Below are 13,818 nucleotides of genomic sequence, written 5' to 3'. Positions count from 1 at the left end.
TGACAAATGAGGATACAAAGGAGCGTTGTGGTGTGGATGTGGATGTGATAGGAAGCGTTAGGAGAAATACACTGAGGTGGTTTGGCCATGTGGAGAGGAGGGAGGGTGAAAGACTGTGGAAGAGAGTGTATGTGAGGGGGGTGGAGGGGGTGAGAGGGAGGGGGAGGCCGAGGATGAGATGGAGGGATGGGGTGGAGAGGTATATGAGAGAGAGGGGTGTGAGTTGGGAGCAGGGCAGTGAAATGGCGGGGGACAGGGCGACGTGGAGGCGATTTGTTTGTGGCTACCCCGAACGGGATTGAGGCGTCTGGCAATAGATAGATAGATAGCTATTCTCATATTAGCAAGCAGTGTATATATGTTACATACCTTATCACTGATATGGTCACTCCTAGATCCTTCTCCCTTTCTGATATGTGTAGGGTTGAACTTCCTAACTTACTGTATAATCCCAATCTGGTCGTTTTTCATTTTTACCAAACCTGAATGACACTTGTCCACAATCAATTGCATTTGCCATTTATTGGTCCATTCATGAAGTTTATTTCATTCTTCTGGTACGTCTCTGCATGTATCTGTGTTAGTAATTTTCCTTTGTATTTTTGCATCATCATCAAACATATTTAGATAGCTTCCATTTCCAATGTTACTGTTTATGTCATTTATATATACTACAAACATAACCGGTGCCATCATTGAGCCCTGTGGAACTCCGCTAATCACTTCCCTCCATGATGAGTAATTTCCTTAGTACTGTTCTCATTTCCCTTTTTCTGAGAAAATCTTGCATCCAACAGCACAGGTTGCCTTGAATACCTCTTTGACGGTACCGTTTCCACAAAAGTCTTGTGCGGTACTCTGTCAAATGCTTTTTTGAAATCTAAATAGATATTGTCCACCCATCCTTCCCTTTTCTGGAATGTTTCTGTAACTCTATCTTAGTAGCTTAATAGTTTAATAACACATGATTTTCCTTTTCGAAAACCGGACTGCCTTTCTGTTATCCTACTGTGTTCTTCTAGATGGTTTACCCAAACTTTTCTTATCAGCTTTTCTGTTATCTTACAACACTGGTCAGGGATACTTGTCGGTAGTTGAGTGGATTCTGTTTATTCCCTTTTTTGAACAGGGGAAGAATATTTGCTTTCTTCCAAATATCAGGTAGTTTTACTTGACCTAAGGATTCCTTGAATATTAAATATAACAGTCTGCTTAACTCTTTTGCAATTTCATGCAGCACCCAACCTGAAATTTCATCAGGACCATATGCCTTTCCTTTGTCTCCTTTACATAAGTCTTCCTGTGCTTCCTTTTCAGATATTTGTATATCTGGTAATATGTGTGGGCATGCATGTTCCATGTCACTTCTTTCAAAATTATTTTTTCTGTAAAAACTGATAGAAAATTTTTACTTAATGCTTCGCAAATGTCTTTCTCTTGTGTATAGATGATCCCCTCGTCTGTAATGGGCTGTATTTTATCTTTAACTTTGTTATTGCTTCGGATGTAGCTGTAAAATAGCCTGGGTTGATCACAACTTTTATTTATAACGTCTTCCTCAGACTGTCTCTTGAGCTTCCTCCTTATCCCTGTATAATCATTTCTTGCCATGTTTATAGTTGTTATATGCCCTTTCACTAATGTGTCTTCTGTACCTATTCCGTGACACATCTCTTTTTCTTTTGATTTTTTACATTCTGTATTAAACCATTTGTTTATTTTCATTTCTGTATTTTTTGTGCTAAGGATGTAATTCTGGACTCATATTTCATTAAAAAAATAACAATTTTCTATATATAATATTTAAGTCTTGTCCTCTAAGCTCCTTTTCCCAATCTCTTTCTAAGAAGTACTTCTTCAGGTCATGGTAGTTGCCCTTTTTGTAGTTTAGGCTCTTTTAGTAACTCTTATTACTGTTAACTATGCCATATGCAATCTTGCAGTTGTAATTTAATGCTCTATGGTCGCTTTTTACCAAAATGTAGGTGATAAAATATGTTGTCAATATCATTTTCTGGCCTAGTAAATATTAGATCTAGTATTGATGGATCATCAAGTCCCTTTTTTCTTGTGTTTTCCTTTTTATGCTATGTTAGGAAAAGCTCCTGCACAAGATCCAGGAGCTTTTGATCCCAACAGCTTCCATGCCTTCTTATATCTAGAGTGTTCCAATTTATATTTGTATTGAAATCTCCAGTCAACATAATTCTTTTAGATTCCTGTTCCATTCTGTGTAGGAGTGTTCTTAAACTCTGAACTGTAACTTCTGCCAGGTCTTCATACTCGCCTCTCTCCCAGGTGTTTGTTTTGGGTGGCATGTATAAATTTGCAACAATTGCTTTCCCTTCAGATGTGTTAATCTCTAATGCAATCATTTCTTCTTGTGAGGGTATATCTAGTTCTATTTCTTTGACTTGTAGATTTTTTCTTTGTTAAGATTATAATACCTCCTTTTCTTAAATTTCTTTCTCTTCTCCATATATTGGATTCCTCTAAGTTTAGGGTATCGTTTGGATATCTCGTGGGTTGATTTTGTTTCAGTTAGGCAAATAATATGTGGTTCCATTTCTTTGGTATAATCTTTCATCTTTAATGATTTAGACATCATTCCATCTACATTTGAGTACATCAGCTTAATCATGTTGTTTACATACTTGCCATTGCTTGAGTCTACTGCCATCCTTCTTTTTATTTCATGTTTTTTATGTAACACTTTCGTACCTTTAATCGGAATTTACTTATTTTAAAAAATCACTCTTCTATTCCTCTGATCTTTCCCTATTCTTCATTTTTTGCTTTCCTTCCTCTTCACCTTTAGTATTCAGAATTCCTCTTTAGTTAGGCATTTTTTTTTTTATTCATACTTTTTAATATTCTTTTTCCATGAGTTTGTTTACAGTTTCTTGTATTTCGTCCACAGTGTTCACATTCTGGATGATTACTCTCTGGAGCCTTTACTTATTTCTTTCATACTTCCCAAGCCATTTGTGTTCCTCTATGTCTTTATCATAGACATTCTCTGATCCTTCCTTCAATATGTTCATTATATTTGCCATCTCCTTTTTGTCTCTCGAAATTTTGTTTCTTATTTCTTCTTCATCTATACTGGTGATTATTATACATTTGTTGATATCTGCTGAATCTTTTGACCCGTTTAGGGTTGTTTTTAACGATTTCTTTCTACTTCCTTTCTATTTTTTTTCTTCAACTTTTTTTCTCTTTCCTTACTTTCGTCATTTCAGCATAATTAGTTTCTACTTCGTCTTTGCGAATTCTCATTAGTTCGTTCACTTGGGTTATCTTCTTCAATATCACTTGGTCTATTAGACTGCTTGCTTGCCTAATTGCCTCTGTATCATTTCTGAACTCTTCCATAATACTATCACGGTTGACAACTGTAACTGCCATTTCACTAATTTTCCTTCCAGGCGCACCTACCTCAATTAACAGCTCAACTATTGTTGTGTCTCCTTTACTGATTTTTCATTTTCTTCCTTCTTGCATGCGTAAGTGCTTTTAATTCCGTCTATTGATCTTTGAAAAGTTTTCTCCAGTTTATTCACTTTCTCTACTAATTTATTATACTGTATGTTTCCGTTTCAACCACTTCCGGGTAGAAATCATCCTGTTTTCTACCTTTATCCCTTTTCTTAACTCCTTCCATATTCACTTTACTAAAGATGGTGCTCATTTTATGATAATTCTTACTTACAAAGATAGCTTCTACGTACAAGTTTGCATCTCCCAACTACCCGCCTTGTGACAGACGACACCCTGCTGATTATGCATTGTATCAGCGGATTCTTGCACTAATTGGATGTATTTTATTATCTGGACAACACTTTGGTTATACTTCCTCTGCTGTGTTAGAACATCACGTAGTTTAACCTAGTAAGAGCCTGACACATATAGGCTAGAGATACTATTTAGGTTGGCCATTTGTGGCCAATGGTGGCCAGTGTGATGCAAGGTGATGTGACATGCTGCCTCTTCTAGTGTGTGTGTGTGTGTGTGTGTGTGTGTGTGTGTGTGTGTGTGTGTGTGAACAAAATAACTAAAAAAAGTTATAAGATATTATCTAGATTTGGTGGAGGGGTAGAGGGGGAGCCAAGGATTTGACCTATTGCATTTTAGAACAATGTCAAAGGTAAGGATCATACAAAAAGATCAAAGTTTCACCTGGCAAGGTCAACATAAGCAGATTTCATTCAGTTTAGACCAAACGTGGTGGAAGGGTTGAGGGTAAAATAAGAATGAAAAGGTGTATTATACAGTCAAAGGGAAAGGTCGCAAGGCAAGGTCAGTGTTCGACATGTGTGTGTTTGTGTTAACAAAATAATTAAAATACTTTTGGTCTGGTTCCGAACAAACGATGGAAAAGCTGAGAGTTAGCCACAGGGTTGATGAATAGTTTTAGAGAACGAGGTTGGAGGTCAAGGTCACCTGGAAGTTCAGCTTAAATAGTTATTATCTGATTTAGAGTAAACTTTACGGAAAGGTTCAGGGTAAAGACAGAATAAAGGCATGGCCGTGCACACGGGGGAGGGGGTTGGGGGTTTAACCCCCCATTGGGAAAGAATGAAAAATTCGAATCAAGATAATACTGAAAACGCGACTCATTAAATTAATTAAATCATGCAAAGAATGTTACGAGACAGAAAAATAATAGAAAACGTTTAAAAGTTCTACAGAATACAAGAACGAACTAATTAAAAGGTTTCACAAAGGTCCTAGAATGTTTTGTTACTGAAGACAATAAATGCAAAGGTCATGGAAAGTTACTGAAAAAAAAAAAGTTTGTAGAACGCTGTGGAAACTTCTAGACAGTTTCATATCGGTATATAAACGGCACTTCTGTTCAGAGTGTATTTGTTACTGTCAGAAATCACCGAGTGAAGAAGTGTTTTCTCTTACTTTTTTTTTTTTTTTTTTTTTTTATTAGTGAAGGTGTCAAGTAAACGACCGAATTCTTTGTATCACTTCCAAGATTCTGTAAATTCAGCATGTAAATTATAGTGAGTTTGTTTCCTTTCAGCACTTCAGTCTGTTACAGTACCTAAGTTTGCCTTACTGCGCTACATAGTTTAGTGGGTAATTAAAGCACTCCAACCGGATTGAGCCTATGCAAGCTTACATCCAAAGAATGGTTAGGGTTTATTGCTCATGTAATGCCACTCAAGGATGAGTGAGGCTGGTTTCTCACCTAACTTGCCTAGCTCCGGGCTCCTACGCTTCTCATGGGGCAGCACAGGATTAGATGATGAATGAATTAATTAATGAAATAAAAATGAATAAACTGTGTTATGACAATACTTTTTCTTAACCCCCCCCCCGTTTTAAAAAATCCTGCACACGGCCCTGAATAAAATAATTCGATTATGAAGACAATCACTCAAATTTCAAGGTCGCAGGGAAAGGTCAAGGTCATGGTCAAATGGCAGGGTCAACTTAAACAGCTTTGATCCGATTTAGATCAAACCTTGTGGGAGGGTTCATGGTACAGCATGGATGAAGGGATTCGATTATGACAATAATCGGTAGAAGGTCAAGATCACAAGTCATAGTCAAATTTTAGGCTCTCAGAGCACTTGGTGGACGAGCGAGTATAGCACACACTAAATGCTGTTTCTTGTTATTGCTGTATATTATAAGGTATAATTTTTATATTTAGGCCTTTTTACATAATACCTGTCCTACTTACACCGTGTATCACAGTTACCACGTTAAGCAACAGTGCTTTGTGTTAACGTGAATACAATCATCTTTTCACTCAGATGACCCCTCGTACAGAATTTTTCACCATCGTCACTGAGTGTCTTCCTCTAGCTTGCAGTTCTTAACATAAATACTGGCTTTTAACGCTAATTTACTCCAGGGATTTTCTCCTGTAGCAGGACAGTGCATTCACCACAGTGTGAATCTTGTGTGCCTGAGTTACAATGCTTTATTTTTGGTAAAATTTTTCAGAAGAAGAAAAAAATAAAAGTTTTGTGGGCGTGTAATGTAACGAGTTGACATCGCTTCACGATCTTTTCAAAAGCAAAAGTAAAGTACAACAATAGAAGGAATGGTTTTAACGAAAGAAAACTTAGCGGTAATAACATTAGTTTACCACACGCGACCAGTAGCGTCAGTAGTTGACAGACTCATTTCAAAAGCACTAGTAAGAAGAAACGATACTGCTCCTTTATTTAATGAACGTAATTTCTCTGTTAGTTTAATTCAAATCCGGGGACCGCCCGGAGGGAGGGTCAGAGAGGAAAAGATGGTGGTGGGTGTTGGGCAAGGCGGGATAGTTACGTACACCTAGTGAAGATCAGCACTGTATGAAGGGCGGCATGGGAAGAGAGAACATAATTATTTCTCTTGCAAGTATGGTGCTGCCGTAGAAAACGAGTGAGACTGCTGGAAAGCAGTGGTAAAGTTAGGTGTGGATGGTGGTCGGGAATGGGGCATAGTGGATGTAATACACTCTACGAAGGTAGACGTTGTTAACTTGATCATTACAGAAGTGGCAATGGCATTTTTCAACATTTCTACAAGACCAAGACGAAGAAGAAGAAAAACACATAACCCTATCTTATTATCTTAGTATCTATTGTTTCACGAGGCAGGTAAACAGAGGCATTGTTTGCAAAACTTTCTGAAGAGTATAGATTTGGCAGAAGTTTAATAGCTAATTTATTTCCATATTTACTGTAAAGTTTCCCAAGGGATCATGTTTAAAATAGGCGTCTGTTCAATTCTATTATACTATTAAATTATTCCAGCCAGAAACTGTTATCCCAAACAATTATGAACCAATACTACTTGGATAATCATAAAAGACAGACTTCCAGCTGTAATTTAACAGTAATTCTTGCACAGGGGGAGGAGGCTTCATTTCTCAGCGGGAAATAAACCCCTACTAGTAATTATCACGAGCATTAGAGGTGAATCTCACAGCCCTTCAGTACCCCAATCTTTCAATGCAGGTGACCTGACAATGTTCCTTACATCCTTTTGGAGATGAGTCCTCAAAGTACAGGTAAATGATGCCGTTCTTATCAGAGGAGTCGGCAATTTCCTCTCTTCCGCCCCCCCCCCCAACAGGATTTCTAAGGCAGCTTAGGAATGGTGAATTGGAGGGCATTGTGAGGTCCATGTCTACATTTTGGTTAATTACCGAACAGATCCTGCCAATCATTTGTCGTTGCTGGGAGGGACATAGGACGGAGAGACTGGGGAAAGGTGAGGTTGATTTTTAAGTGTGGTACGGATTTCTACATTGCTGTACAAACGCAAATGATTTTCACGTGATTATCGATCACACAGAGAAGAAACTACACACTCCACATACAAGTATGTCACATTTAGCTAGCAAAGGCAAGTTCCATTTCCAGCCAAAGACTACTCTGTCTTCAGCCCACATTATTCCTTCCTACAGAAGCTCCCATTCCAGAACTTCCAAGAGAAACACTCACCTCATCCAAACATTCAGTCCCCATCACAAATGTCATTATATTTACCTCACTCATCTCCTCCCCTACCACCTTACCAATCATTCAAACATCAAGCTTCCCTCCACCAATGCCGTCGAGGCTAAACGCACCGTCATCACAGACATCAGGATCAACACTATCTCTCCATCTACTGTACATCAACGCACAACCAGTCTCTCCTTCCTCAAACCATGGCCACTGACCTAAATCACTCCATCACTTCTCCCCAGCGTCAGTCTCAGTCACCTTCCCCATAACCAAACCCACAATTCCAGCAACCTCACACCGATGTCCAACCCATTTTTCCTGCATCGCACCATGGCTCTAGTGACCTTCACCTCCATTTCTACAATTTCACTCAAAACTTCATCCTTCTCTTCTCCTACAGCAGGCTCTTCTTGCCCTCTTCCCTGGAGCCTGGCAACAGTTACGTTATCCACAACTGGGCTAAACTCTTAATGTGTCCTTGTCATGGTAATAGTTTTAAAGAGGCCTCAGACCATGTCCATAACTATTACTGTGCTCGAGGAAACAGTGTATAACTGAAGCGGAGGAGCCTATCAGATTATGCTGGTTATGAGGCACGATGTATGTCGGAGATGGGAGGGATCTGAATGTACTGTATCAGAGGAAAAAATATATTACCTCTCATGTTGTACCAGTAACCGGCATACGATCATATCCTCACAGCCCGATTCCGTTTATATACTCAGACACACTCCTTATACCTGATACATACCCTGGCCTACCCCACTTTTGCTTGACCACACCCAGTGAAGGGACACCTAACAGTGCGGAAATACCTAATACAATGACCTAACTTAACCTGACTCACCACAGTGAGGAGGGACTAACACAGTGAGGGGATACTTACGTGACCACTGGCAAGTACTTCTGTAGCTCTTTGACGTACTGTTCCCGCCTGGAGCTAGTAGGACAGTGGCTGGACATCCAGGCCACAACATGAGGCCTGTTGACGAAGGAGGACCAGGCAGGGCCCATCACGTCCTGCAGTGTGTGTCCTGCCTTCAGTGCCGCCAGGTACTTCTTCATGGCCTTCCCATGACTGGACATGAGGTTGGGTCGCAGCGGCCTGCAATACATACAGTATACTGTACCACCAAATGAATGTGTTCCTCCTTCAGAGGCTTACGTGGCACCAGCCAGAGGACACACACACACACACACACACACATACACACACACACACACACACACACACACGCACGCACGCACGCACGCACACTCACGCACGCACGCACGCGCACGCACGCACGCACACACACACACACACACACACACACACACACACACACACACACACACACACACACACACACACACACACACAGTCTCTTCGCCGCACTGTTGCATCTTTATCTCATTTCCATCGCTACTTCAATGGTCACTGCTCCTCTGAACTGTCTGCTTGCATCCCTTCACCTCTACGACGGGCGTGTAGCACCCGTCCTACAACAAACTCTCATCTCTTTTCTGTCCAGCTCTCTAATACAAGAGTTAACCGTTACTCCCAGTCCTTCATTTATGCAACAGGTCAACTCTGGAACTGTCTCCCTCTGTATTTCCTACTTCCTATGATCTCCAGTCTTTCAAACGCAGTGTGTCCAGGCATCTCGAAATGAACAGATCTTAAATTTGGCTCTTTTTTGTATTGTTTTTGTTTTTTTCTTGGAAGGAAAGGCTTGCCGGCCCCTGGCCTTTGGTTCCTTCTTCCTTGCATAAAAAAAAGCACACACACACACACACACACACACACACACACACACACACACACTGAATTCTTGTCTCCCATTTTTTCTGAAAGCATTAAATATAACAGAGTGATAAAATTTTCTAGTCTTGAAACAACATTTACAAATGACTGCTGGTTTGATATTTCTCAGTGTAAAACATTTAGACAGGGCTGTAACTTTCCCTTTGTAGGCCTCCTTAAATACGACTCACCTTACTGAGGCTCCCAGAGACAGAAAATACCCGTAGTTGGCAAGAACATCTGACTCTCTGTGGAAAGTCATGGTCCAGTTTATTAATGGATCCATATGATGTACATTTATGCTGTGAACGCGTGACTGGCTGATGGGGCTGGACTGGGATTCCCCATGGACCCACACCCATCTCTGGTGCCACGGACGGGGCGGTGGCGGAAGATTTCGGGGTGAGAAGCTGGAAATGGCAATACTTCTAATCAGATAAATTAAACAGACGTCTGGGAAGAGTAATTATGCAAAAGTAATTGATTTCTCCTGACAAAATGATTTTCGGTCTCTCTCTCTCTCTCTCTCTCTCTCTCATGTATACACGGAAGAAGTGGTAGTCAAGTGATTTGAGAAGTACTCTGTTTTCTGATAGGACGCGAGTTCGATCCCAGGTTGGAACAAGGAGTAATTTCATGACGTGATTTTCGTTAAAAAACCGACTTTACTGAGCTCTCGGAAGACCCACCGACATACAAACACCCCATTTAATTATATTGAGAAAGCCATAGCGTATCTTGAACATGAACGGTGGGTGTTAGTGCCAATGTAGTGGCATGTGAAGATACAATCGACTCCACTTACAAGCTCTACAAGCGGTGGTGTGTTGGAAGTCAAAGTGATTCAGTACAAGGTCTCCGTTAACCACGCGCGTTTACTGAGCTGGTGCAGCCCCATTATACTGGTCATAATAGGACGACTCCTACTTGTATATCTACAGCCTTCATACTTGGAGATTAATAAGTCATATATAACGTCAGTACATGTATGTGCATCTTTGCTCACAGGAACGGCTTTGGGGAGGGTGTGGATGTAGAGTGACAGAGGCATGTGGGCCCTGGTTAAATCTCAGTTTAATGAGCCAACCACGAGACTGTCTAGTCACACTGTGATCGAGTATATAATTTACTTTGTATAATACTGTTATCATGTTATAAACGGTAACACTGATATTATTTTCCATAATTACCTCCACCAAGCAGGTTATGTTTTACCTCGCGTTGGTTTGTTTGTCCGTCTATCTGTCTGTCTGTTAGCAGGATTACTCAAGAAGTTAAGAACTGAGTTTGGTTAAATATTGTGGAAGGGTGGGCCTTGAGCCAAGGAATAAATGATTGAAGTTTGGGCAGGATCTGGCTCAGGATCCGGAGTATCCCGCACAATACCTCCAAACGCTCTCAGTGAATTTCAATGAAACTGTTTGAAAAGGGGCACCATGGACCAAGAAAGAAATGATCGAATTATGGGGTTGATCCGGATCCTATATCCACGGAATTACTCAAAAAGTTATGATCGAATTTTGATGAAATTTTGTGGAAGGGTGAGCCATGGGCAAAGGAACACATTATCAAAATCTGGGCCGGATCCGGATCCGGAGTATCCCGCACAATATCTCCAGAATTTCTCGATGAATTTCAATGAAATCTTGTGGAAAGGTGGGCCATGGATCAAGAAAGGATTGATTAAATTTTGGAGTGGATCCAGAACCAGATCCTGATCCTATATCCACAGATCTGGATCCTTTTTAATGGCAATGGCATTGGTGGAGGTATTCACTGTTTGAAGGCTTTCTAGTATATTCGTATAATTCTGCCACTGTGGTTGTGCAGTCACTGGTGAGGGGATTGCATTTTATTGTATTGAATTTGTTTAAGCGTGGTGTTCGAAAAATGGAAAAACTAATCATCTATATCTATCTATCTACGGTGAATCTATATCTATCTGTCTATCTGTATACTGGCATCCAATAATTACGTTCAGTAGTAGCCTACATGATTATATATCAAAATATTTGGATTTTTTACAAGACCATTACACAGAGAGCAAAGAAGTAATATCAGTTTAATTAATTCAATATTTGCTTCTATTCAAATGAAAGTTTTATATAAAAGGTGTGATAAACAATAATATGATGAAATTTGCTTCTTTCGTGTCCCACAGCAGTCAAATTATGATAATTATCAAGCACTGTAGCTTTTGAATTAGTGAGAAAATGGTATACCAGCTGTCAAAGATACTGTTTGTCTGACCCTGAAATCCTAATGTAAGCCTTGTGATCACAGCAAGAGAAGAGCTATTTTCTCTGAATGGACCACCCGGCTGTTTTCCTGCTTAAATTTCTATTATGAAAAAATAATATGCCATTGCTGATCTTTATACACAACTTGGCAGGTTTTCTGGGTACCGGTATATATTGTCTAAAGGGACGCTTGCCCATTAAAGATGCAAACATCCCATCAATAAATTTCATAATCTCTGAGGGAATATTGCCCCCTTTACAATTTTCAACAAAAATCTCAAACAGGTCTTTGACTGGGTTACACTTTATCCAGCAGCTTTCTTGAAGGACGTTTTATTTCGTCATCAAATCGAATGCAACCAGTTTCAGGAGGGATGAACAGTGACCGTGCATTTAGGACTGGCCCTATTGTTCCTTTTCTCATACTGAAGAATTTATGTGAAGGGGTGGGAATGTTCATATCAGCACTTATTCAAGATAAACAGAAAACAAAATGATGAATCAAATATAGATATTTCTGGTTAGTACCATGGGGTGTACGGTTGAAATGCACCGTATACTGAAAATTTTACATTAGAAATCATTGAATCAATGAAAATAAATGTGTATGGTCGACATCTCACTCTATCGTTGTCATTTACAGTACTTCCCATTATTGACTGTCATTTTAAAAAAGACTTTTGTTCAAAGAAAGATAATAGATCTTTTAACGTACTGTGCTAGGTATCACCCCATTTGAATAATTGTGGGATTAGCAGCCTTACTGAGCTCGTCCACCTGCTGACCTCCATAAAATTTGACTGTTCAGAAAATCTGCTCCTTGTTCTGGAGAATGTTCCTCACTGTCGATTCAAGTAAGCCAAGTTCACGTCTAGTGTTTGAGTTACTTCTACCTTGCTTTTTTAACACTATAATTTCATTTATCAGCTTAAGAGTGATCCTATTATTCTTGGATTTATGCGGTAGGCCCATGATGTAACAGGTAAGCAAGAGCGGGTCTTATACAATGCAAAAACACCAAAATATGCGAGCGCGAGGGCAGACACAGATTTAGTCTTGAGACTTGAGAGATGCCGTGAGGTAGGAAAGGGCAGGGAAACCGATCAACCATCTGATGGTGGCTTCGGGTACTAATATTTTAAGCGGAAACACAGTTTTCCCCTTGCTTTAAGACGACAGATTCACATTTTAGAATCACATTTCGCATATACAAATTTTTTTCCTGAGTTGAGTTCGCATAATAGGTGTTTAGCATATTGAGATCCTCCATATTATACTGGGAGACCCCACTGTAATGGTATCCCCATCGGGCAAAATGCCTCTATCTCTTACACTGACTGAGATTGAAATGTAGGATTCACAGTGTTTGCACTCCTCACAGATACAGGAAGGTGCAGTTGCGACAGTAAGAAACGGACAGGGTCAATATTAAAAGTTTTGCCAACAGAGGGCAGGCTAATGGCACAAGCTCACCTCCCACCTTCCCCCTCCAGAGCACTGGTTAGACTGTCGGTAGGATCCAAGGTTTCATGCCTGGCCAGGTGCTCCATTTGTCCTACTTTAATGTGCAGGAGCAAAATTTAATTGACCGTTCCTAACGAAATAATATTGTTACTTCCCCCATCCCACACTGATACAGGCTCCAACAACAGACGTTCAGTATAGGAAGGACGTTGCCCAGTGAGTTGTTCTTCCTATGGTTAGCCTTTCGGTGTACAGCACACAAGAGCAGCTCAGGCGTCATAAATAAACACTGTCTTCTTAAGTTCATTGTCTTTATTTTCCAAGTATTTACACTTAATGCTTTCAAACTTCACTGTTTTCACAGTTACCGAAAGTATACAAACTGTAGTAACACTTCACTGACATTCAACTTCAATTGAAAACCGACTAAACTTGCTCTTGTCTCTTCCCAGTCCTTATATAAGCTTCAATTGTTCAAGAATGATCTACATTCTACAAGAGCAATAGTTGCCAACTCAGAGATATCCAAATATGCTTGAGTTTCTTACACTGCACAACACTCTAAATTAATTAGCATACAAACCCAATTTAAATAATATAATTATACAATCACACAAATAAAACATCATAAAGAAACAGAGCACAAAAATTTATGCATAACTTACAACACAGCTACTCTCACAAACAGCAGGCAAACTGGCAACACTGACTCATAACGGTAAAATACCAGGAACAACGGGAAACGTCGAGAAGTTCCTCAACTACCTAACTGTCAAATCTCGCTTCTTAACTCTACCCCTCCCTATAGTCCTTCCAAAATTTCGAGATCGTTTGGGCGTTGTCCCTCACGGGAATTCCC

At 40.0% G+C, this 13,818-nt stretch overlaps 1 protein-coding gene across 1 annotated transcript in view; it reads right to left on the bottom strand.

Moving 5' to 3' along the window:
- Positions 1 to 13,045, bottom strand: part of LOC145405312 (alpha-(1,3)-fucosyltransferase C-like) — a 39,094-nt gene extending 26,049 nt beyond the window's left edge. Inside the window, exons 1-3 of the mRNA XM_080276733.1 lie at positions 12,969 to 13,045; positions 9,447 to 9,665; positions 8,356 to 8,574 (exon numbers count right to left, since the gene is read on the bottom strand). Coding sequence (XP_080132859.1) covers positions 8,356 to 8,574; positions 9,447 to 9,665; positions 12,969 to 13,045 — 515 coding nt within the window. The remainder of the gene's footprint in view (positions 1 to 8,355; positions 8,575 to 9,446; positions 9,666 to 12,968) is intronic.
- Positions 13,046 to 13,818: the final 773 nt, after the last annotated feature.

This window comes from Coenobita brevimanus, chromosome 66 (assembly GCF_032717465.1).
Source record: "Coenobita brevimanus isolate Jiangsu-jjx chromosome 66, ASM3271746v2, whole genome shotgun sequence".
NCBI classification, from domain to species: Eukaryota; Metazoa; Arthropoda; class Malacostraca; order Decapoda; family Coenobitidae; genus Coenobita; species Coenobita brevimanus.
Note: the sequence above shows the minus strand (reverse complement) of the source record. Positions and strands in the feature narration are given on the sequence as shown.